At 42.8% G+C, this 24103-nt stretch overlaps 2 protein-coding genes across 8 annotated transcripts in view; both read left to right on the forward strand.

The window, feature by feature from the left end:
* The window catches only part of LOC6506500 (BAI1-associated protein 3), a 43078-nt gene extending 35457 nt beyond the window's left edge, over positions 1-7621 (forward strand). For all 3 annotated transcript variants that reach the window (XM_032454132.2, XM_044714456.1, XM_044714457.1), the window contains 5 exons: positions 435-947; positions 1040-1513; positions 2796-4185; positions 4288-4534; positions 4602-7621. In XM_032454132.2, coding sequence (XP_032310023.1) covers positions 435-947; positions 1040-1513; positions 2796-4185; positions 4288-4534; positions 4602-4693 — 2716 coding nt within the window. In that variant the 3' untranslated portion in view covers positions 4694-7621. The remainder of the gene's footprint in view (positions 1-434; positions 948-1039; positions 1514-2795; positions 4186-4287; positions 4535-4601) is intronic.
* Positions 7622-11493: 3872 nt separating this feature from the next.
* Positions 11494-24037, forward strand: LOC6506501. Of its 5 annotated transcripts, none has more exons than XM_044714435.1 (5): positions 11494-11724; positions 12272-12435; positions 22471-22639; positions 22704-23138; positions 23202-24037. In XM_044714435.1, exons 3-5 carry the CDS (start codon positions 22617-22619, stop codon positions 23719-23721), a joined length of 978 nt encoding a protein of 325 aa, XP_044570370.1. In that variant the 5' UTR covers positions 11494-11724; positions 12272-12435; positions 22471-22616; the 3' UTR covers positions 23722-24037. The 5 variants fall into 5 exon arrangements, with proteins under 5 accessions (XP_044570370.1, XP_044570371.1, XP_001957759.1 ...); XM_044714436.1 differs by having other exon boundaries at positions 12277-12435; XM_001957723.4 differs by having other exon boundaries at positions 11494-11678.
* Positions 24038-24103: the final 66 nt, after the last annotated feature.

The raw sequence follows: 24103 nt of genomic DNA on the forward strand, positions 1-24103 counted from the left end.
AAGAAATGCAATGAAATTTATGTTGAAATTGCAATAAAACTGAATGAGAACAGAAGCATCTCAATCAAGACGAATAGGAAGTACTCTGTAACCTCTTGTAACCCAAGCCACTTCCAAATTATTAATCACAAGAACGCTCACAGTTCTGAGAATCTCGGGAATAAACCCTAAATTAAATAAATAAACACATTATTGACTTTCCTCTAATAAGCCAGAAGATCCTTTTCCGTGAAAAACTCAAAACAAGTCTCAAGAGGCTATGGTTTCGGTTTCAATTGAAAAGCTTCAATAAATCGTGTAATAAATTAAATGAGCCAGCACATGATTACTTTGAAAAATGTTGTAACCACAACCCATGTGAACATCTAAGAACACACAAAATAAATCTGAAAGAGGCCCTTAAAGTGTAATAATTTAGACATATTTTCCCACAGCGATATAGACGACATAAATACGGATACCTTTCACCTGGACATTTGGGACCACGATGACGAAAGCTGCGTCATGGACGCTGTGTCGCGACTGAACGAAGTCCGTGGTGTTCGCGGGCTGGGACGCTTCTTCAAGCAGGTCTGTCAGTCCGCCCGACAGGGATCACAGGACGACTTCCTCGGCTCGGTGAACATTCCACTCGCTGAGATACCCTCCACCGGGCTGGATGCCTGGTTCAAGCTGGAGGCCCGAAGTCATCGAAGCACCGTGCAGGGCAGAATCCGGCTCAAGCTGTGGCTCTCGACGCGAGAGGACCGGGGCAATGTGGGCGAGGAGAACCACGAGATGCAGATCCACAAGATTGAGCAGCTCCAGAAGGTCTTCATGCAGCACGAGGTGACCACCCATGAGCCCTCGTGGACCTGGTGCGGAGACCTCCCTGGTCCGGCTCTCACCATACTCCATCAGTTGGCCGTGCAGGCGGATCTCTCGGACTTGCATTGTGCCATGGCAAGGTGGGTAGTGGGAGAACTTCATAAATTCTCTAATCCGTAGAGCTCCATAGTCATAAACACCTAACCATGCCCCAAAATCCGTTCCTTTCCAGGTATGTGGCTGCTGCCAAGTTGAATCGTTCTACTCCCCTGGACCCGAAATTCCTCCACCGGCTGCTCAGCGACGTGGAGAAGCAATGGAATCAGCCCAACCAGGAGCCACTGAGCCGGGATCTGGAACAGTGGCTGGCGGATGCTATGAACGGATTCGTGGAGCGCTCCCTGAACCAAATACGCAGGCACAGGGACATTTTCCCGGCCCTGAATCCGCCCTCGCTGATTCGCCTGGAATTCCTACTCCGCTGCCTGGGTCTGCTCGGATCGATGCGAGCCTTCCGGGCCGTGTGTCCTTTCAACAAGGGTGTGCGGGGCGAGGTGGTGAATGCTCTGCGCAAAGGATCCGTGATGTGGGGCCAGGCGGTGCTCCGAGAGTCGCAGAGCTTGCCCAATCCATTATCGAATTATGTAACAACATTAACGGCCGACATTCAGCTGGGACAGACCTACTACCATGCCCTATTCGACAAGTGAGTATCCCGGTTAGTTACCTTTGGTCCTGCAAATAGCGGATTAAGTATGTTCGACACGTGTGACCCATAAACCCTACTCCGCACTCCACTTCACACTCCACACTCTACACTCTCGAATGCGAACAAATAAAGTGTCCCGAGCAGTTTAACAAAACAAGCAAGTGGTGTGCCCCAGCCCAAGATCCTTTGCCGAAGAGGTTGGGCCACCATGTCGGCATTGCACCAAGGCGATGACCCAATTCAATTGAATCCCACCCACGCAAATGGCGTCATTTCGATCCGAACTTATCCGCAATCAGACCGGGGGGCGGAGCACTTTACAGTCGCCAGCCATCATTCCCTCTAATCAGTTTGAGCATTTGTCAAATGTCCTGCGAGTCAAAGTCATAAAGCTAACGAGCATTAATGAGGGCCACAAAATGTTGTCATGACAGATTGCCCCCAGCGTTGTCCTCAGATGGACTAGTTTCGTCAAGAGCAGGACTTCCGGGCAAGTGCCTCAACAAGTGGCTATATCCCCCAGGGATACTAAATAAATTATTTTGTAACAGAATCCATTTACCTGGAAAATCTAATTAAATGATAGACTTTCAAATGCAAAGTTCGTACAAACGTTTTTCTCTCTAATGACCATTTGAAAGGATACTACAAAGGAAGGACGCCCTTTAGAATCCCCAACAAAATGAAATGATAAATCGAAGCCATTTAACGGATTGCGGATCACGTTACATCGTCAAGAGAGGCAGGCCCGGAAGAGCTTCAATAACTATTAATTTATAGGTGCATAGTGGCGCATCCTTGGCCGCCATCCCGCAGGACTAATCAGTCACATATTTGCCAGTTAGCGCGGCCATAAAAGGACCTTAATGAGGACATCAAGTGGCTTACACACATAAGCCCCAAATTAATTGCGCTGTCATAAAAATGCTCTCACGTTGCCCTTTCACTGGCGGAGGTCCTTGGTTAGGAATCCGTTGGCTGGCCGTCAGCCAGCAACCAGCATCCAGCAGTTAGCAACCCAGCCAGGACTTCCTACTCCTGACGAGGCATTTAACAAATGTCCAGAGGCTGTCAGGAAAAGTGTTGAGGGCCGGTGAGAGGTCCAGCCAAGTGCTGAAGGCCGGGCATTAGCAAAATTTAGTTAGAACTCTAATTGGGGCATTTGTTCGCTTTAAACTGAAGGTGTTCCAGAGTAATTTTGTTGTCCTCCAGCAGGCAGAACTCTAGACTAATTGCTTGCCTTTTGTGAAGAATTTAAATCCTTTTTTTTTCCTTACAGCACGAATGGAATTCAGTACTTCAGCATCATCTACAAGCAGTATGACGCCATGGTAGGTGACGAGGTGTACACCCGAATGGCCGCCGGCCAGGTGCCCGGGGTGCGGATGAACCTCTCCCAGTACGCCGTGCTCGAGGGTGATGTCGAGCCGGTGGACACGAAGCCCTTTGAACTGTTCCTGGCCCTGCAGGAGTTCTGCCAACTGAAGCGCCACCTCTCCGCCCAGCCGCAGCCCCCGGAGAAGCCGCTGGCGCTGAGCAACAGCCACGAGTGGTTCATACCCACCCTGGAGCGCTGGATGATGGTCAGCAAGGCGAAGGCGCTTCAAAGAATCCGGGCTGCCATACGCATGGACGCCATATGCGAGGGCGAGCGGATAGTGCGGTACAGTAGCTCCTCGGTGGATACGGCCAGCACCCTGCTGAACATCAAGGAGTTCTGGAAGGTTATGAACTGGCCGGACGAGGACACGGCCATCATGCTAGAGTCGCAGCTGATCGACGTGGTCTGCTCGGCGGCGATGCACTACTGCGACCTGATCCACACCGCCCTGGCGGACAGTGGCTACTACGAGCAGCAGGGTCCCTTCCGGTGCTCCGACGACATGTGCGTCACCGTCAACAACGTGGAGTACGTGCGTCGCACCCTGGCGGAGTTCCGTTCCGATGAACAGCCCCTCGAGGAGTCGGCCGACAATCTGCTGGAGTCCAGCCTCACCCACATGGAGAACCGCTGCGAGCGCATCCTCTCCAAGCTAGCACCCCTCATGCAGATGTCCTTGCAGAAGGCCATGTTCCATTTGGCCTGGTCCCCCGACTCCCTGCCCGCCAATCAGGCCATAGTCCCGCTGCTGGAGTACCTGGACTGTCACCTGGCCGCTCTTAACAGTGCCATGCTCACCAAGAACTTCAATCGGTCGCTGCGCTTCATCTGGAAGACCGTGCTGGGCGAGATGTCGCGGCAGATGGAGACGGGCGACGAGACGGACAAGCCCACGCACTTCCACAAGAGGCTATACGAGGCCCTCCAGCTGCTGGTCGACTTCTTCCACGCCGAGGGCCAGGGCCTGCTGCTGGAGTGCCTCCACACGGAGGACTTCTGGCGCATCGAGCAGCGCCTGCAGTTCCACAAAACGGACACCGACCGGCTCATCGACATGTTTTACATGCAGCGCCTCCGGGAGCAACTGATGGCGGTCAGTCCAGGTCCCTACGGATCCTTGGCGGTGCGGGCCTACTTCAACCACGATTCGCTGTGTGTGGAGGTCCTTCACGCCAGGGATGTGGTGCCTCTGGATCCGAATGGTTTCAGCGATCCGTTTGTGGTCATAGAACTGCTTCCCCGAAGGATCTTCCTGCACTGCATGGAGCAGCAGACCAATGTGCACAAGGTGGGTTAATCTCTAATAGTTATACTAAGAATATTTCAGGGAAGGATATGTTTTCCATAAGGATACTAATAGTTATGTCCTTGAATGTTATCCCCCCATTAGCGGACTTTGAATCCCATATTCGATGAATGCTTTGAGTTCTCCGTGACCCTGGAGCAGTGTCTCACCGAAGGTGCCATGATCTGCTTCACGGTGATGGACCACGACGTCCTGACGGCCAATGACTTTGGCGGGGAGGCCTTCCTGGCCCTGGGAAACATACCCGGAGTGGCTGACTACAGCACCAGCGTGGACAACTTCCACGGCCTGAAGCAGATCGAGCTGCCACTGATGCAGCAATTGGATAAGAGTAAGTACCACAATATCTAGGACCCTAAGCTCCTTTTCGATGCTATGTTCTGTGATTTCTTCCAAAGGCAATCCCATTTTGCAAATCCTCGAGGTGCGAATCAACGACAAGCAGGCCCAGGACTTTGTGCGCAAGCAGAAGGCGCGACTTATCAATTGATTTTTAGCAGGATTTAGATAAAATGCTGGCAGATGCAGGACTAAGGACTAGAGGACTAAGGGACAATGGACAAGAGGAACCGTTTGTAAAACGTTGTGGTGTGGTGGGGATCGAGCAATGTAATTGCATCGACGTGACTTGATAAATTAACCAAAAGCTATATGTTGTATCCAAAAACCAGCATTGTATGTAATTGTACTTAATCTAGTTGTTCGAAAAAGACTCCTCTCTTCAGTTTGTAAATGTTAGCAAAATCGAATCGAAATTCAAATGGTGCAAAAAAAAAAAACAAAGAGTGGCTCTACACTTGAAGTTGCTTGAACAGAATTACGGATAAATTTTAGGGACTTATTAGAAGCCTAGCATTGCTGAAATTGTCACAATTGGGCAATCAATGGAATTAAAAACCAAAATTAGCCAGCAAACTCTCATGAGACAAGACACGAACAAAAAACTCAAGCTACCTACCAGATGCGTTTTGAAGACTTTTACAAGAAACACTGACACTGGGATTGCAACATCTCGGGCGCCACAGAAAACATATATACACAACACACATTTTTTGGGTCAATTTAAGAATAAGAATATATATATATATATTGAAAGATATCAGAGCTAAAGCACCTTTTCTACTACTACTACTACAGCCAAAACAAAAAAACAATCAAAAACTTGCGAAACTCCGAGCTTCTTTGACAAAATCCCCCAGAAGAAACCCAGAGACACTGAAAACCAAACATAATCACATCCCAGACATGCAGATGATTGCTATTTACAATATGAGATATATAGAATATATGTGTGTACAATTTATATCACGCCCAAAGGACAGTGTAACTAAGTCTAAAGTATATTTGTAAACTATTTTCTGAGCACAGATTTTGTATAAATTTATTAGACACGCGCTTGTCCCCCCAGAGAGGCAGCCTTCGGCTCTTTTGCTTATACACGACTTAGGGCTTTACCCCACGTCTTAACCCCTGACACTCCTGACACCCTTAACCCCTTACTTTCGAACTTTGGTTTAGTTTTTTTGTCCCCCAAAAACCCACTAGAAGGTCTTGCTTCTATTGTAAATTTTGTACTATATACAATGGTCTCTTTAATGAAGGAACTCGAAACCTACTATATACACTCGAATATGCAGATAGATGTGTATATTATAAATAATGAATAATGAATTGTTGAAACTGTAACTCTTAACTGAAAACTTTGGCAAAAATCAACTTTTTATACCTTTCGTGGCGTGGCTGAGATCGATTTTTAAGAAAAGGGAAACTAACTACCAAATAACATAGAAGAAATGCACAACAAAAGCAAGTAAATCCAAGTCAAATTACAACTATTTTTAAAATTTACACTCGACGCAAACTTTCATGATTGTTAATTACGATTACAAAATGGAGTATTATGCAAACAATATAATATTTAAAAATATACAAATATATATGTGGATAAAAAGAATTAATCGGTAACCAAACGAGCATTTAGTTTGTAAGCTAAAGCATTTTGTTTCGGAATCTTTGCACAGCCTTTCTGAAGAGTCTACAAATCTATATTTCTTAACTTTAGTTCAGTTCAAAGGTTAGTTTATGGTTTAGTTAGTCTTTAACTTCGTTAGTCTGCCATCGCCAAGACATCGACAATGATTCAGCGACAATCCTGGCCGCAAACCTAGAGACAAACATCGAAGTAGTTCATAACTTCTAAGTATTGCTCCACCACTCTGAGTATCTTCCATTGGCACTCGATATTTCTTTTGTTTATTTTGTATATTACTTCTACAGACTTCTAACCTGTCTCACCTGTCAACTGATATCTTCCAGACCTACTATTGTGCAGTTAAAAAACGAGCAAACAAAAAATAGTTAAATAATTAAAAATACAAATATTATATGGTATATATAGACAAGCAAGCAGATATGTGTACCTTTGATAATTTACTATGTCGAATAAATAAATTCAAAGACACCACACACAGGATGCAAGGATATACAAAATCAAATTAAATTATTCATGTTACTGGCACTAGCTAAAAAATATATACGAAGCAATCTGAGTAGGGTAAACAACTTAAAATAAATAACAAAAAACACAAATAACACGAACCTGATGAAGAATGCGAAAATTGGCCAAACAAAGAGACCAAACGCATATCCCAACCACAAAACACACAAATACAAATACCAAACTGAACTAAAAACTGTTGAAAAACAAGGCCAAAAAACACGCATAAACCTATGCCTATACCTATATAATATACTATATATACATATTTGAGTGTACAATTGTTGTGCTAGTTACAGAATACAGAATACAAACAGAAACTACAAAGGGCCCTCCTACAAATATACACTATGGAAAACCAGAAAAACCAAATAAAACTACAATGCTTTTAATTGTAGGAGCAGCAGGAGGAGAACAAAAAGCGGCAACTATTTTCGATTATATTTATTTATCCGGAACCCATCCAAAAAGGAGACAGTTAACCAAGTATTTGTAAGCTCTATTGCGTGTTTTTTTTTCTATACAAGCCACTGGTCAGAACTACAAACGCAAACACTCTACCGCCGAAACTCGATAAGAATAGTATATGTATCTTGATGGGTAACTCAGAAGCAAAAACCAAAGAATATAGTTTTTTAATGTACGTATTTATGATGTATACCAACGGGCCACACAATTCAGGTTCCTAGACTCCCCTCCGTAAACAGGATATCAGTATAGACCGACGAGACCGCAAACTCCTGGCATTAACCCTAAGTGCATAGAATGTGTGTTTGCATGGGTTAATATCAAATCAAAACTAACAAACGTAACAAAACTAAAACAGAGTCCCTACTTAAGCATATTCTATGTAAATTCAACAAAAGCTGCAGAAAGAAACATTATCAAATTCAATCAATAAATGTCAATGAATAATTAAAATAAAATGCATTTATTATTTGGTTATTCGTGTGGGCTTTGTGGTAAGTAAGAGTAGTACACAGTGCTCTTAAATTTAATTTCCTTTCTAGGCTATTTCTAATTTCTTTTCTCTGTATAAGCCAGAATCAATCCCGCTGACAGGCGAAATGTCAGTTCTGGGCCGGAACTTGGCATGAAAATAAATTGTCCCTTCGCTGACAGGGTTTGCCGCCGAAGGGAAAGTGTTTGCGGAATTGATTTGAGGCATTATCTGGTGCACGTCAAAGGTCTAGAAAGGCGGTACAGTGTGTGTGCCACACACAGCGGAAAGTGTGGAAAAGCTTTTATCTAAATTAAATCCTGACATATCCGAGGCTCTTCCTTTTCGCATGACGTACAAACGACTTGCCCTGTTTAAAGCCAATGGATAGATGTCGTTGTTAAAGCGATCCCCCGGGACACAAATCCTTGTACATATGTACTATTGTATTTTGAGACACATTCTAAAACTTGTTCACGACCCGCAGTTGAAAAATCTGTGCAGTTTTATGCAACTTTTATGACACCATCCAGCGACACAGGGATCAGGACTCATGACTCAGTACTCCGAACACACGAAACAAACTTTTTACGACTTGCAGTGCCAAAGAACAAACATCAGACGTTCTCCAGCTTTGCGTCTGATGCGTAAAGTAAACAAGTATGTCCTATTCCGACAAGAACTGAGACAAATTTCATAGACAAAAAAAATAAATACAAGATGACAGAGCCAACTTCAGGCAGAGCCGAAACTTACATATATACCCTTTCAGTTAAAAGTTATATTTTTTTGTTACCTTATATGGCAGTTTCTCATAGAATCCAAAGCTTAGTCCAGCTTTTATTAAAAATATATTGGCCATTTAATTCACTCGGAATCGAATCTTATAATCACTTGTTGTTGTATATCTTAAGTATTTCTCAACCGATCAGCGAACGGAGTACCATTTATGAATCAGGGATCTAATCCGCTTCAATCTGCATTAAAAGTTTGAAAAATTCGAGGGTTAAAATTTTGGTCCAATTTTTTGACAAAATCCTGATGGTACCCCTTTAAAAATTTCAAAAAATTGATCGAAAATTTGTTTTCTAGGTTTTGATAGAAAATGAAGGTACTTGAAGTTCTGAGTTCGGGGAGGTATAACATTCTTGGATCTGCCAGGTATTTGCCGAGTTATACGCATTTTTCCATTACGAAAATACAAAAATTGGTCTAACGTTTCTGATACTTATTAACTTGGCCAAAATCTAAACTTTTTAACCACTTTTTGTTATATATCTTAACCATTTCTCACACGGTCAGCGAACGGAGTACCATTTATGAATCAGGGATCTAATCCGCTTCAATCTGCATTAAAAGTTTGAAAAATTCGAGGGTTCAAATTTTGGCCCAATTTTTGGACAAAATCCTGATGGTACCCCTTTAAAAAATTTCAAAAAATTCATCGAAAATTTGTTTTCTAGGTTTTGATAGAAAATGAAGGTACTTGAAGTTCTGAGTTCGGGGAGGTATAACATTCTTGGATCTGCCAGGTATTTGCCGAGTTATACGCATTTTTCCATTACGAAAATACAAAAATTGGTCTAACGTTTCTGATACTTATTAACTTGGCCAAAATCTAAACTTTTTAACCACTTTTTGTTATATATCTTAACCATTTCTCACACGGTCAGCGAACGGAGTACCATTTATGAATCAGGGATCTAATCCGCTTCAATCTGCATTAAAAGTTTGAAAAATTCGAGGGTTCAAATTTTGGCCCAATTTTTGGATAAAATCCTGATGGTACCCCTTTAAAAAATTTCAAAAAATTCATCGAAAATTTGTTTTCTAGGTTTTGATAGAAAATGAAGGTACTTGAAGTTCTGAGTTCGGGGAGGTATAACATTCTTGGATCTGCCAGGTATTTGCCGAGTTATACGCATTTTTCCATTACGAAAATACAAAAATTGGTCTAACGTTTCTGATACTTATTAACTTGGCCAAAATCTAAACTTTTTAACCACTTTTTGTTATATATCTTAACCATTTCTCACACGGTCAGCGAACGGAGTACCATTTATGAATCAGGGATCTAATCCGCTTCAATCTGCATTAAAAGTTTGAAAAATTCGAGGGTTCAAATTTTGGCCCAATTTTTGGACAAAATCCTGATGGTACCCCTTTAAAAATTTCAAAAAATTGATCGAAAATTTGTTTTCTAGGTTTTGATAGAAAATGAACGTACTCGAAGTTCTGAGTTCGGGAAGGTATAGCATTCTTGGATCTGCCAGGTATTGGCCGAGTTATACGCATTTTTCCATTACGAAATATGGGACCAATCTTTTAATGGAACCTTTCTTACTTTTTTTTAGCCAATCGTTGCTTTTATGAAACTTTCGAATACCCCATGAAAGGGTATAAAATGACTGAGCCAACAATATGAGACACGGCCTGGACAAAGCCTAGAACATTAACTTGGTCTTTATGCAGTTTGGGTCAGCAGCCAAGAAATCCAACTCAAATACAAAAACTGCTAGAATTTAAAGCAAGTACAAAGCATTTTACGATTTATGAATGTCGAACAGTGGCAAGTAATTTATGATTCAAAAATAAAGCTACGAATGATGTCAGCTTCAACTGAAATGGGCGAAATAATAGCCGACATATTTCCTTTGTCATTAAAGTTTTTTAATCAACTAGCTAATTAAAATTCTAACATTTCCGTAACTGCAAACAAGGCCAGTGGAAATGCAAAAGTTGTTAAATTAATTCCACCATATTTTTGTATTTATTCACGGAACTTTGAGCAGCCGCATGAGTGGCTAGAATTTTGCACAAACTAAACACAATTGCAGCTGTGGTAATGCAAAAGTGACCCAGAGACTCTGGGTCTGGCCCCATTATCGATGCCACTCATCCTAATGACATGATGCAAATTAAGACCCCCCTGACCCCGCCTCCGCCTCCGCCACCGCACATGACCTGACCCCCAAAACCCCCAGACCAGCAGTTAAAAGCATTGCACAGTCACGTGCGGCAGCTGACTAAAAGTGCGGCTTGACAGGCAATGAAGCCTAATGTAGTAAGCCTCCCCCTGAACCCCAGCTCCTCACTTCTTCAATCTGCAACCTCAACTGCCAGCTTCCTCCCGCCACCCACTTCCTTTCGACTTCAGTTGCAATTTGAGCATTTTAGAGAAAATATGGCAACTTGAAAGTTGAAAATGAAAAGAAAGGTTTAAGACATGAAAATGATAATTGATATATAAGGCATTTTATTTTTATGGAGTTTAAAATAGTATCTTTAACCTTTTATGTGCAAAATAACTCTATCCTGTCTAAAATAAATTGACTTGAAGTCGAAGCAACTCTGGCGTATACGTAATATTTCCGTCGTTGCATACATGTTACGTATACGCCCCATGTTTCTTATCTCCAAGGAACAAGTAAAGTTGTTTTTAGACCTATGAGCATTTTAAAGAAATATATAAACTAAAATTTATAAATTTATTAATTGCCTGTTTATGTTTCTAACACCTTATACCCCCTTAAACACATTTCCTAAAACCATAACTCCCACAATTTTTTTTCAGTGTCTGACTAGAGTGCACGTGTTGCAGAACTTTCGGTTAACGGTTATTAAATGCAGTTTTTGCAGTTTGACAACAAAATGCAGTCTCCGAAAGTGCAAAGTGCAGATGGCAGACACCGGCACACACAGTCTCTCCCACCGACAAGAGCCTCTGACTGAAAATTACTAGAGAAAAACTTGGGAAAGATCCCGAACTCCGGAGAGTGAGAGTATCTAAGCCGAGAGTCGAACCGGTTTGAGCCGCATTTTAGACCCGTTTAGACCACTCACAGGTGCCCGAGTGTTGGGCCAGCTCTCTGGCAATCAGTTCGAGCCGAGATCGCGACGGGTTCGCTTTGATTTGACGGTTTCACATCGCCAGTCGATGCATTTGCACTCCAAGTTGGCCAAAACCAACAATAAAAAAGGTTTAAACAAAAAAAACCAACAATCGCGCAGTAAATTCAACTATTTTTAGCGGATTACGTGAGTGTCATTTGAATTTTTTCGGCATGAAGTATACGCCCGATCTGTAAGCGAGAAAAAAAAAGAACAAACAGAGTATTGGCCAAATTTGTTAGCCATCTGTGCTAGTATCTGTGTGTCTAAGCCAGAGTGTACTTAAGAGTGTGTGTGCTTGTGTGTGTGTGTGTGTGTGGGTCCAAAACCTGCTGCTATTATTAGCCTTAGCCAAGATTATGGGCGATTTCATTATGGCGCTGCAATTTGCTGGGCAGCCCGAAAACAGAAGATTTTTGCGAGCTTAGCTTAGACGGGTTTCCGACCGAAGACCAAAACCGAATCAACTTTATAGAGAAGCTGCAATACGCCTCTCATTCATTCATTCATGCCAGCGATTATATCATACTCGTATGTGTTGGCTGGCATTTTGGCCAGAACTACTGCCAACGAAATAGTTTAGGTTTTTGGCCCACACTCCAACGCAATTTGCATATCTCCGATGATGTTGACTGGGGCTGGGAGGGACTACGTCATCGCCTATACTACTCGCATTTATATTAATATTTCTCCACATTTCTGGCCATGTTTTTGTTTGTTTTTCGGTTTTCCCGTGCAAGTGAAGTGTAATGAAATGTGTTCAACAGCAGCACCAGCAGCAGCAGCCAGAAACTAACAACCTGTCGCAGTTGCTGGCAAAAAGCGTTAAAAATAAATAAACGAAACAATACCACACACAACACCACCATCATCAATTCCAACTGTATAACAATGAGGCGAGAAGGTAAGCCAGTTTTTCGTATTTCGTATTTTATTTATTTTTATTTTGTAGCCCACAGTCTCAGTCTCAGTCACAGACCCAGAGTCAGAGTGCAGTGGAATATATATTTCTATATATCTTTTCCCATCTGTGGTGTCTGTGCTCTGGGTTGCTTAACTTGTTTATTTGCCATCAATTTGTTTTTGGCTCAATGGAATTGCATTTTGGAGCATCTTAGGGTTGTCCTCTGACGCCTTCTTCGGTTTCGATTTCGATTTCGATTTCCGCAAAACTGTCGGTGAACTCGGTTGACGATGGAGGCGTGGGCGACACCATTGATTACCCACCAGTTGACCCTGAAAGTGTCAGCAAACGGTGGCAACAGACTGGCCTTATATGACCATGATTCGCTCTTTTATAAGCTGCACTGAAAAAAATATACATATATTCTTGAAGTGGTATATCAATCGATTGGTCTTTCAGTGCTTATGTCATTTAAAGTCCAGAAATGGGCTATGAAAACTTGGTAAGCGGGAAACTGCAATATTTGGCTGCAATATTGCCTTTAGGCGCAGACCTGTACGAAATGCCAATACCAAATGGATCAATGAGTGAAATTTAATGGCCTGGCCGTATATATGCATTTAATTTATTGCTTTCTCTTTTTTGTGCCCCCGGAATTGTCATTCGTGATGTCGGAAAATGCTGCGACATAAGCCCTTACCTAACCGACTCATAGCTTACTAGCTCCTGACATACCTGACGATATTATCATATCGCCCCAGACTTTATTGTCAGCACAATGAAAAGCGTTTTGGGTTTTATGTTTTAGTGCTTTTCGACTTATCTAGGAGTATATCTGCTCCCATAGTTAGACGCCCCAAAAAAAAAACCTCTTTCTTCTCCCCATGCAACCCACTGTGCATAACAGAACTTGCTTTTCGGTTTGGTTTTTTTAGTTTAAAGTTTTTTGTTTTTGGATTCCGCTGGGTTATTTTTTCGTGTCTTCGCCAGTGGCGGTGTTTATGCTTAAAAGCCAGCCAAGCTTAGCACGCTCGCCATCCAATAAAAGTTGCAGCAGCAACCTCTAGGAGCTAGAAACCCAAAACCAAAACCACAGCCAGCGGCCAAGTTACTGCTCTTTCTGATGACAATGTTTTGATAATAATCATAATTTTATGTATCTCTCGTTAGTGCTTATTCTTTTTTCCTCTAATTTTTTGGGGTCATCTAGAGAGTAGTGTTGCAATTAAACTTTTGCAGTGCTCACGGTCAAAAGATGCAGCGAAAGTTACGTAACATTTCTGCTGGTATTCGCTGGTTTTTGCGCTTTACCGCAGACGGGTTTTAACCGTCCAACTTGCAGCTGCCTTTTTGTAAGATGCGTCTACATGTTAGCCACTTGAGGAGTTCGGGCCTCAAAGTATGCAAATGCCCAGAAAAAAAAAACACAAATCAATCAACGCTAATCACCCTCAGCCTCAGTCGGTTATACAACACGGTGTTAACTAAGCAATCTTCAGATATTTTGAATGGGCTGTGCGAACTAATGGAGGAGGCTTAGCACTGGGCTTTGCCTGCAACTTTCATTTGACATTTGAGATCTGCAAGATCTGCAATTGAAATCCGCGAAACCGACAAATGACGATGGATGGTGATGTCATCATCACCACACATCTGACATGTAATTAATGCCCCGTGTGGCTTGCACACTCATTGCGTGCAAATTATACGAGAAAATGTATATATGAATTATATATCAGGCATTCCGCGTTGCACTCGAGCTATATAAATCAGTGATCGAGTCAAGTTGAATGCTTATTGAATCGATCGAAGATGCTAACCGGTTTTGGTTGTGGATTTCTGATTTCTGATTGTGGCAGGCAGCCAAAGTCAAATTCCAATGAAGGTTTTTAAGGAATTTGATTTCATCTAACACTCTTAGTTCTATACCTTATTCCTGGCTATAGAAAGGCCTGTTTAAAGCCACATTTCAGTAAAACTGTTATGGATGGCTTATTGAAATTTTAAATTTCCACAAAAATTCTTCAAAAGTCAATAAGCAAACTCTTCAGTTATGCTCCTGAATTTCAAACCAAAAATCACAAATTCAGAGGCAAAATCCAGAGAGCTATGGTCCTCAGTTTGGACATCTAATTGAGTGAACAAGCATTTGATGAAATGTGCCCAAAACAGACAGAAAAGCAATCGAGTCACAAGAACAACAAGAAACCTTGTTGGAAACACACAGTTTTTGGCTTATCGAGTAGCTTAAGGCCGAAACAATGCCGTATAGACTGAAGTTCTGTGAGCCACACTTGACATTAAAGTCAAGACAGTTTCTCATGGGCCGACGACTGAGATTCCACAATCCACGCCCCCGCAGATCTCAGATCGCAGACCGACAAATTATATAGTTATGTTACCGAAAGGCAAAGCAAATATTATACAACATCATCAGCATAGCCCAAATAGCTTGCCAAATTATAAAAGGCAACACCCCTCCCGTAAATCGCTCTCTGTCTGTGTTTGCCGCCAGAAGACCTTGATGGCAGCCCAAAGATACAATAATAAAAAGCGCCAGTAAAAAAGATACATGTATAAATAAATAAAAACTTTAAATACAAAAGCCGAAAGCAAAAAAGTCTCAAGATTGTGTCTGATACTTAGCGGACATTCGTTAAGTTCAACACAGTGTCGTCATCGGCATTCACATGATACTCTCAGATACTCAGATACTCGGACTCTGTATGATTACGAGCACTGACGATAATTAAGCCAAAACGAAATGGAGTTCCTGCCACGGAGATCAGGAAAAACTTCAGATATAGTGCTGGAATTTCCTCCTTGCGAGACAATGAATTGCAAAAAACACAAGGCAGTTAACGAGTTGCAATATTAATTAATCTTGCACCGTGTCCCCAGCGCATTAGAATACTGGCATGTATCTATGTATCTCTTGCCACCAACTGGGCATTCTCGATCTCCGATCGGAGCAGCTGCAGCCAAGCGTGGGAAACTGGCCAAGGCGGGTAGTTGGATGGTGGAGCTGGAACTGAAGCTGAAGCTGGACATGGGAGATGTGGAGCCACGATCTTAAGGGGTCTTGAGTTTGCATATGCATTTTCTTATTATTGGTAATAACCAATAGGAAGGTTGCACTTTTTGCCCCGGCAAGTGTACTTACGGATATTGATGTTGACAAAACAACAGCCAGTTGTGCAATCGCCCAGACATACCACTAGTACAGTAACCCCTTCCTACAACCAACTAGACAGTCACATAATAATGTATAATATTTCTGTTAGGGACTTCAAACTGTAGGCTCCCGCTGAACCTTGTTGGTAATTCGATCGTTATGTTATTAACTGAAAGACCTGAAAGATCAATAGATTACGGCAGCAGACCGGGTTTATGGGGCCGTAAAAATAGCTAACTCCGAGTATGTCTGCCTTTGATGGCTCGTCGGGGCACTTGTGCAGTTATTTGGACTATTTATGAAACCGAGGCCGAAAAAGAAAAGACCCAGAAAGGAAACAAAAGTCATAACGGTGCGGCTGCACTCACCCAAAAGATACTAAGCACGATACACAGATACTCGCACTGAAAGATATCCACAATGTGTAGTAAGTACATTGCCATGCCAGACTGCCCATAAATATGCCGGCAAACAGGTTTACCTCTCCACTAAGTAAACCACCTAGAATATTTATTATGCGCATTGTTTTCGGGGTGCCATTTAGACCGTGTGCCGCAGATAGGAATCCCGACGAGAACCATCCAGCCCGACGATCTCTATCGGTTCTGGTCGGAGAGCCAGTTAATGTGCCCACAAATCCACCCGTTAGAACAGATCATTGTGCGGCCACTATAATGTATGGCACCCTTGCCAGTTCTGGAGCCAAAGTGAAAATCAATTTAACCTCCAATGTGCGTATTTCATGCAATTACGCCGGAAGGCGACAACTCCAACGGTGGCGACGCCTTTCGCATTCGCCACTCTGGCCCCATTAAGCCAGAAGTGGAATCAGCGGGCGCCCACATAACCATATTGGAAAAGTGTGCTAATGAAGTGCCAATAGTGGAGAGTGCCCTTTACATATCAAATAAAGTTTAATAATGACAAGCTGTTCTCGAAGGCACTACCAGAAGCATTACTTTTTATTACCAAAAGAGTGAACTAGATAGTGGAACTTGAAATTGGTTAGATTTTATTTTGGTCTTAATTTAATGGAAACTTTAGTCTAAGACTTCAAGACATAAATCAAAAGAACATTAAACATTCCTACTAAAAATTAAACAATAAAAGAAGCTTTCGTTTCGGAAACCCATTTAAGCCCTTTGCACTCTATTCAATTTCCATTCCAGCTCGTATTTTCCCTTTTTTCTCATAGTCTGATGTAAACTGGAGGCACTATAAACCCAATTCCCAAAATCTTCAAATTATCCGTAGCTCTTATGTCTTCAAGTAGGCTAACTGAGCTTCTAAGCTCCCAAACGATTCTAACTGGAACTGGGAACCCAAAAAAAAGACAATCCCGAGCACCCTGGATAGAGACCCTGCCATAGAGATTACTCCAAGACAACTGTTGCGTTTGATGTGAAAAACGGACTAAATGGAATATATGTTTGTACCGCTGGCTAGGATTAGGCTTGAGGAGGAGATGAGGGGTTAGACCGGGTCAGGTTGATTGAAATTGATGTGGCAAACGTGACGCAGTCAAAAAAATTGTAGACAAAAAAAAGGGACCTGCCCGGACACCTTACTTACCCGTACACACAATTCATTGCAGGTCTCTTGGCCAAAAGCCAGCGGAAAAGAGCCAACGGCTTCATTTGCTAGTTGCCACAATTGCAGAACTTGGGGGCCAAATCGGTGTAAACAATTTTTGTTGTTTAAAGTGAGTTGCAAAAAAAAAACCAAACAGAATCAAGGGAAAAAAATTGAAAGCCGGGCCAAAATAGCAAGGCGATTGGGGGAGGAAATGGATGTGGATGTGGAAGTGGCCTTTGCTTAGGCCGTTAAGCCAACTTTCTCTGCACGAGTGTTGAGATTTAATATTGTTTTGGCCACATACCACACAACAACATCCAACGAATGCCAATTTAATGCCACACCACAGACTTCTTTTCGGGTCTCGGTTTGGTTTCTGTTTGATTTCTGTTTCCATTCGATTCTTTTTGCCCCGGCCATTGATTTTAATGGCTTAAGCGTAGATGGCTTAAAAATTAATAAAAGAAATATGGCATCTTTATCGGACTTTCATCGTCGCACTTGGCCATAATTAATTTTGTTCCCTTGCCATTGAATATTTGCGGCCAAGAAACCAGACGCCGGACAACGATGTGAGCGAGCATTTATGGCTAGAAAGTTTTTTGGGGTTTTTGGATGGGTTTTGGGATTTGGTCATTTGTGGGGCTGGGGGGCCTGACTGCACGGCCATTGTCGTTGTCAAAATGTTTCGCCAACTGACCGCCCATTTGAATTTTTTGGGCCAACTTGTTGTTGGTGGTGAAAAGCCGTCCATTAACATAAAGGCGTCTAAACACAGTGGAATGAACTGACCCTAAAGCAGTCTTACTTAATGGCTTATAAATAATATACTTTTTGTACTTTTTTGCTAAAAAAAAAGATTCAAGATTTTAAAAATAATTTTTCTTTTGACTTGATTTTTATTTTGCCCATGGTAACAAGAACGCAAAAATAATTTTAAACGCTGCTCATTTTTCAAGTCTGCGCGCCCTTCTGATGCGGCCTCTTTTTACGTCTGTTAGTGTTTTTAATAGCCTGCAGGGTTAAAAATTTAATGGAAAAACGTTTTAATAAATCAGTTAAGTGGTCTTGCCGCTTTTTTTTGCGGCTAATTACACGCATTAGTGTTGGCCAGTTGGCCGACTGGCCGGCCAGTCCCAGATCCAGAGTCGGCGGCGTGTTAACAGCCGTAACCATGTCTCCAAGCCTCCAGCTCCATACTGGCTTCCCCCACTCCGCCCCAACTCTTGGCAACATCTTTGGGTCTCAACTGTATGGATAGCCACCAGAAGAGACCCTCGTCGCAATGTCGACCATGCAGAGCGTAATTTAGCAATTAAAAGCGATTAACGCGCGGCAGCCATGGCTACTTAGTGTCTAACATCGGTCGAGTCTTGGTCCACGACACAGCATCCCATATAAATAGTCCACTAATATTGTGCACCATCTCACGATCCTCGTCCACTCATCCAGTTGCTCTACGCATCGGATTTAAAGACCGAGCCAAATCAGCATTAAGTGTTTGGCTTTTAACAATGCAATCAAATTTTATGCTGATTATCGGAATCATGCAGCAAGAGTCATAGCTTCTTAATGCCAATTAAGGCAAGGGTGCTTCTAGCCAATGTGTTTTTTGGGAGCCAATTAAAAAAGACTATAAACCTTCATAGCTATGATTCTGGCTAAAAAAGCATGCTTTTCAATTCCAATTATTGAAATACTTTTAATGCTTTTTTGAAGGCAGGTGAAGGCAGGAAATACTTGTAATTTAATTTATAAAAATAGTAGAGCAGAAAATATATAGTTATTTCTTGTATAATTTTTATATAAAATTCGTTCCAGTTAATTTGCTAATCAATGGCTTCCAACTTCCATTTAGACTTTCGAAAAACTCAAACTGAATTTAAAAACCGTATCGAAAACAATGCCTTTGATTTATGGATTTTAAAAAGCTTATGGACTGACTTCGCAACCGTATTGAATGGTAATTTTTTTTGCAAATTCAAAAATTCGCAGAATGACAACGCAAAGTGTGTTATTATTTATTCTAGAAACTCTACTTCTGGGGGCAATGCGGCGATATTTATTGGACAATGGAGCTTGCAATTTCGGTTGCCCTCCTTCCTCCTTCTCCGCCGCCGATCTTCTCCAGACTCTGTCTTTTTGTTGATTTTGTGAAAGGCACAGACCGACTGTGGTCGAGTGTTACAGATTTTTCAGAGGCACGCTGCTGCACTGTCAGTGGCAGTGGCCGTGGTGGCCTGCAGTTCTAGTGAATGCCTTGCCCCAGTTTTTCATGTAAGCACATCGCAGCACATATCGGGGGGAAAACTTTCTAAACCGCGCCCCCAAAAATATGGCTCCATGGCTCCGGCCATGAAATTTGCATACTCTGTACTACTCTGCTGACCACAAGTTTCTTGTCCAACGTCGCAAGTTCAAGTCGTTCCTGCTGGTTCGTTCAACCTTTTATGACACTTGACCACAGCAAAGTGGAGTGCATTTTTGTGGTCGATCTCTCGGCGCGCCTGGTTTCTCACTTCTTCTCACAACACCGGAGTGTTACACAAATTGTGGCAAATTAACTTCTCGTTTTCGATGGCAACGACTTCCGCTCTTGGGCCATTGTTGTCTTTATTCGGGCGGAAGCAGCGAAAGTTGTGAAATCCATCAAAGACAATGCGGTGGCGGATGGAGGACAGAGGACGGAGGCGCCACCTCTTTAACGGTCGAGCGACAAAATGCAAATATCGTGTAACCTGGACCACCTAAAATACTTTACGACCGATTCCAAACCCATGTAATACACACTTAAAAAAAAATGGTATGCCTTAATGGATAATCAAATTTATAGTAAATGACCATATTAAATAATGGTTATGCTATGAAAGCTCTCAGGAAAGTTTACTCCTTAAGGAGGAGTTTACTAAAAAGTGTGTTTAACACTTTGAGAAATATTCTAAACTGAAAAATATTAGTAGAAGTTATGGGGTTAAAAAACTTAGTTTCTGTGTCTTATATAAGTTATATATAAGTTCTAGTAAGAAACATTGCTATTTAAGAAGTTATTCATATATATATTATATATTAAATAATATTTGAACCGTGTATATATTTAATACTGGGGATATAGTGCATAAATATGTGCATGCAGATAACGATGCTCTCGAGTGAGTTCTCGAGGCTTTCATGGTTTATTAGGGCTGTTTATGTGGCGTTAAATGTTAAGGCCCCCATGGCTGGCAATGGGCCAAGGTAACAGCATAACGTAACACAAATGCGAGAGCAAACACATTTTAATGGCATTCTCGGTCTCATTCGGATTGGCATCGGCATTCCATTTGCCAGTTGGATTCAAAGTTGGCAGAGCCGCAAAAGGAAAAGGCTTTAAGGCAGGCCTAACAAAACAAACCCCAAAAACCGCATAAACAAATCAATGTGCCGGAGTCGGAGTCGGAGTGAAAATCCGACGCATGGGAGTTGCTGGCGAGCTGGTGAGCTTGGGAGCGCGTCGGCTTTGATGGCCGCCAAGTGATAGAAGTGGTCGGTCAGCGAAAGAGCCATTGGGACCACACAGACCCAGACCCAGATCCCAGATTCCAGGTTCAGATTTAGGTCCATGTCCATGTCCAGATGAAAGGGTCGCCCCTCCATCCCCTTGGTTCGATTTTTCATTTGACGACGTTACCGCCCACACCATAAATGCGGTGGTATATACATATTTGTACAATGTATGTATGTACGGCAGTGTCCCCAGGCGCTCAAATCACCGCATTGAACTTGAAAGTTTTTACTGGGCTTCAGACCGCAAATGGCAGTACCCCCTTCCCGGTACTATCCCCAGATCCAGATCCCAACTGACAATTGTATCGCGATTGACCGCCGGGCAGGGAACAAATGTAAATGCACTCAGAAATTGGCTTCAGCTGAAATAATAAGAAGGCTGGTCCTCTAAAGTCGGTTTTTTTCTGCTGTTTTTTGTTTTGTGGGGGAAAATAGGAGGATCCTCTTGCCAGATGGCCAACAGGCCAGATAACAACACCCTTTAATTGGCCTAATCGAGGCAATAACTCAATTTTATCAGCCAGTGTCAGGCGATAATGATATGCCGCGAAGTACCAGGGAGTTGCTAGGGAAATTAAAGTTTCCTTGTTAAATAATACGTATAGATCTCCTATACATTGTTGCATATATTATTTAAATCGAACTGAAGCCAATAAAAAAAATACTACTGATAAAAACACACCCATTTTTAGATAAGTCCTACCTGTTGACTGACATATTCGAGTGTCATAAAGACAACAAAAAATTCCGATTTATGCCTGGCAGGGTGCGTAAACAAATTCATGGGAACATCGGCGACAGTCAGAGATTAAGTTGGCGGGGAATATGGTAACCAGTTTGCCCTTAACCCGCTTCCACTGCCGATGCCAGAGATGTTGAGGTGCCGCTCCTTTATCAACTGTCACCTTGGCTGGAGTGACGCACCCAGAACCAACCGAGAGCTACGTGACCAAGTGACAAATTACCAGCGACGACGAGGCACGACGAAGGACAGGACAGGCAACTTCAATTTCCCTGCCATGAACTTGAAAGAACGAATTTCTCCAACTTTTTTGAGTGGATGTGTGGTGGAGCATTTAACGGTACCGGGGCGAAAAGTGCAACGAACTGCAGTTCCAATCATTAACCGGGGTGTGTCCCAGCAGCTAACTGGTGGAATCATAAATTGATATAAGTTATGCAAGATGCATGATGGGTTTACCTCGAAGAGATTCCGATTGGAATTTAATGGCCTGACTACCCAGACCAGAACACCCTCCATATTCTTCTCATTATCTTATATCCTTTGTTTCTGGGGAGGAACAAAAGGTTCCATTCAGACCATGACTGGTTATAAGACCATTTAAGAAATAATTAAAAATATATCCTTCAAATACGAACTCAATTTTTTAAACAAACTTTTCATAACTTGAGTGTTTTATGATTCAGGATGGCGCTTTTTGGAGTTCAGACAACATCCATTGCAATAATAATAAAATTTTTACTATTCACCTTTACGAGCACCAAACACTGAGACCATAAAACTTTATGTTTGCAGTTTGGAAATTTCAAACGAATTATTTGATCCGATTCCTTTGGGTGGGTGCTAAGCAGCATGTGTGTCTGTCTGTATGAGCTTGGACTGATAGAGATTTTAGAGCAAAAATAAAACTTTCATCGCCCCAATTAAAAGTTCTAAACTGTCTAGTTAAGGCAAAGACAAAGGCTAATTGTGTGTTTTATTTTGCTTTCCACCATTGCAGGCAGCTCCAGCACTTGCTAGTCGTCGTCGTCGCTGGGTCCGGATCCGGGTCCATTAGCAGTCAATCAGTCAGCTGAGCTACCGAGGTGAAGAAGGGGAGCAGCGCCAGAAATCAGCCAGAGGCATCCACTTAGGAGGAACCTGAAAATGCACGAGAGACAAGTGAAGAAGTGAGTCACGGATATGCTCCATTGCACCAATAACACTTACGATTCGTCTGCGATCCAATTACAGGTTGAAGGGCAGCCATTATGTGGCCACGCACGGACGCCTCACACCCGACCCGCCCTACGTGCACTCCAACCGCGGCTACTCCACGGACGGGGACGAGACCCACTCCCATCGCGCCCCCTCGGAGCGCACCTACTCGGAGTATACGCTGACCCATGAGCGAGTCTCGCCCCAGTCCCGCAACCAGTATAATCCATCGCGCAAGAAGCGCTCCTCCAGCTCAAATGGACACCATCAGCACCTCCAGAGCAGCTATAGCCACAGTCAGATGGGCCTCTCCAGTTCCCCAGACAATGGGGGTCCCCGTTCCCTTAGCGGCCCGCCACCCACGCGCCAGCCACCCCGAGCACCCTCTGCTCTGAGCTATGATCAGGCTGGTGACGCCGGCAGTGACATCTATGTGACCAGTGCTGCCTACAAGGCGCCCTCGGAGATCAGGTTAGTTTGTAAATAATGGGTTATGAAGTAGATCTTTAAAATATGTCCTCCTTTCGTTCACAGTCGCTATAGTGCCAGACCGGTGTCACGTGGAGCTCCCCGGAGTGTCTATTCGGTGGCCAGTACTGCCAAAACCGGACGCAGTGCCCGTTCGACGACCAGGAGGGGCGCCAAGATCGAGACCATGTCCGCACCGAACCCGTTCTGCCCAAACGTCAAGGGCGTTTGTTGTCTGATGCTGTTGCTCAATCTCGGGCTGATCCTGGTCACCCTGGGCTTTGTCATTGTGGTGCAGTTCTACGAGCCACTGTACGTGTGGATCCTGGGCATCGTTTTCCTGATCTTTGGTTTCCTAACCCTGATCGGTTGTATGATATACTGTGTGTATGTGTTCCGGGACGCCAGGACCCCGTCCCAGGTGCGAAACGAAGATCTCTACTGGACGCGACACTGGCAGAAGAACATTGGGTATACGCCTCAGGAGATCAACTACAAGGCAGATAAATACGATGCATACTCTGATCGGTATTCGGTCAGCAAGCTGAGTGGAAAATATTCGGATCGGGAGAGCCAGCGATACTAATCCAGATGCGAAGACCCATCTGCAACTGCCCGGCAAAATAAATCTATAGAAATCTATAAAAACCACTTATATTTTAACTAATTATAAGACTATGTACTAGTTCTAAACGGTTATTAACAAGGCCCTCAACGTACCTGCTGCAAGCTGCTTGCTGGTTTGTGTGTTATAAGAGAAACTGGACGAACACGAAAGGATACAGAGAGTATTGTAATCTGCCATATATGAGAAGGTTCGGCTAATCAACAAGAGAGTTTTATGCTAAAAATGTAACTACGAATGCATGTAACATGAAAGAAATAAAAAAAATAATACGTAATACAGAAAATCCTTATAAATTTTAGTTGTTGGGCTATATTTTCTCTATAAATGAAATTATTTGAAA

This window comes from Drosophila ananassae, chromosome 2R, assembly GCF_017639315.1.
Source record: "Drosophila ananassae strain 14024-0371.13 chromosome 2R, ASM1763931v2, whole genome shotgun sequence".
Lineage (NCBI taxonomy): Eukaryota > Metazoa > Arthropoda > Insecta > Diptera > Drosophilidae > Drosophila > Drosophila ananassae.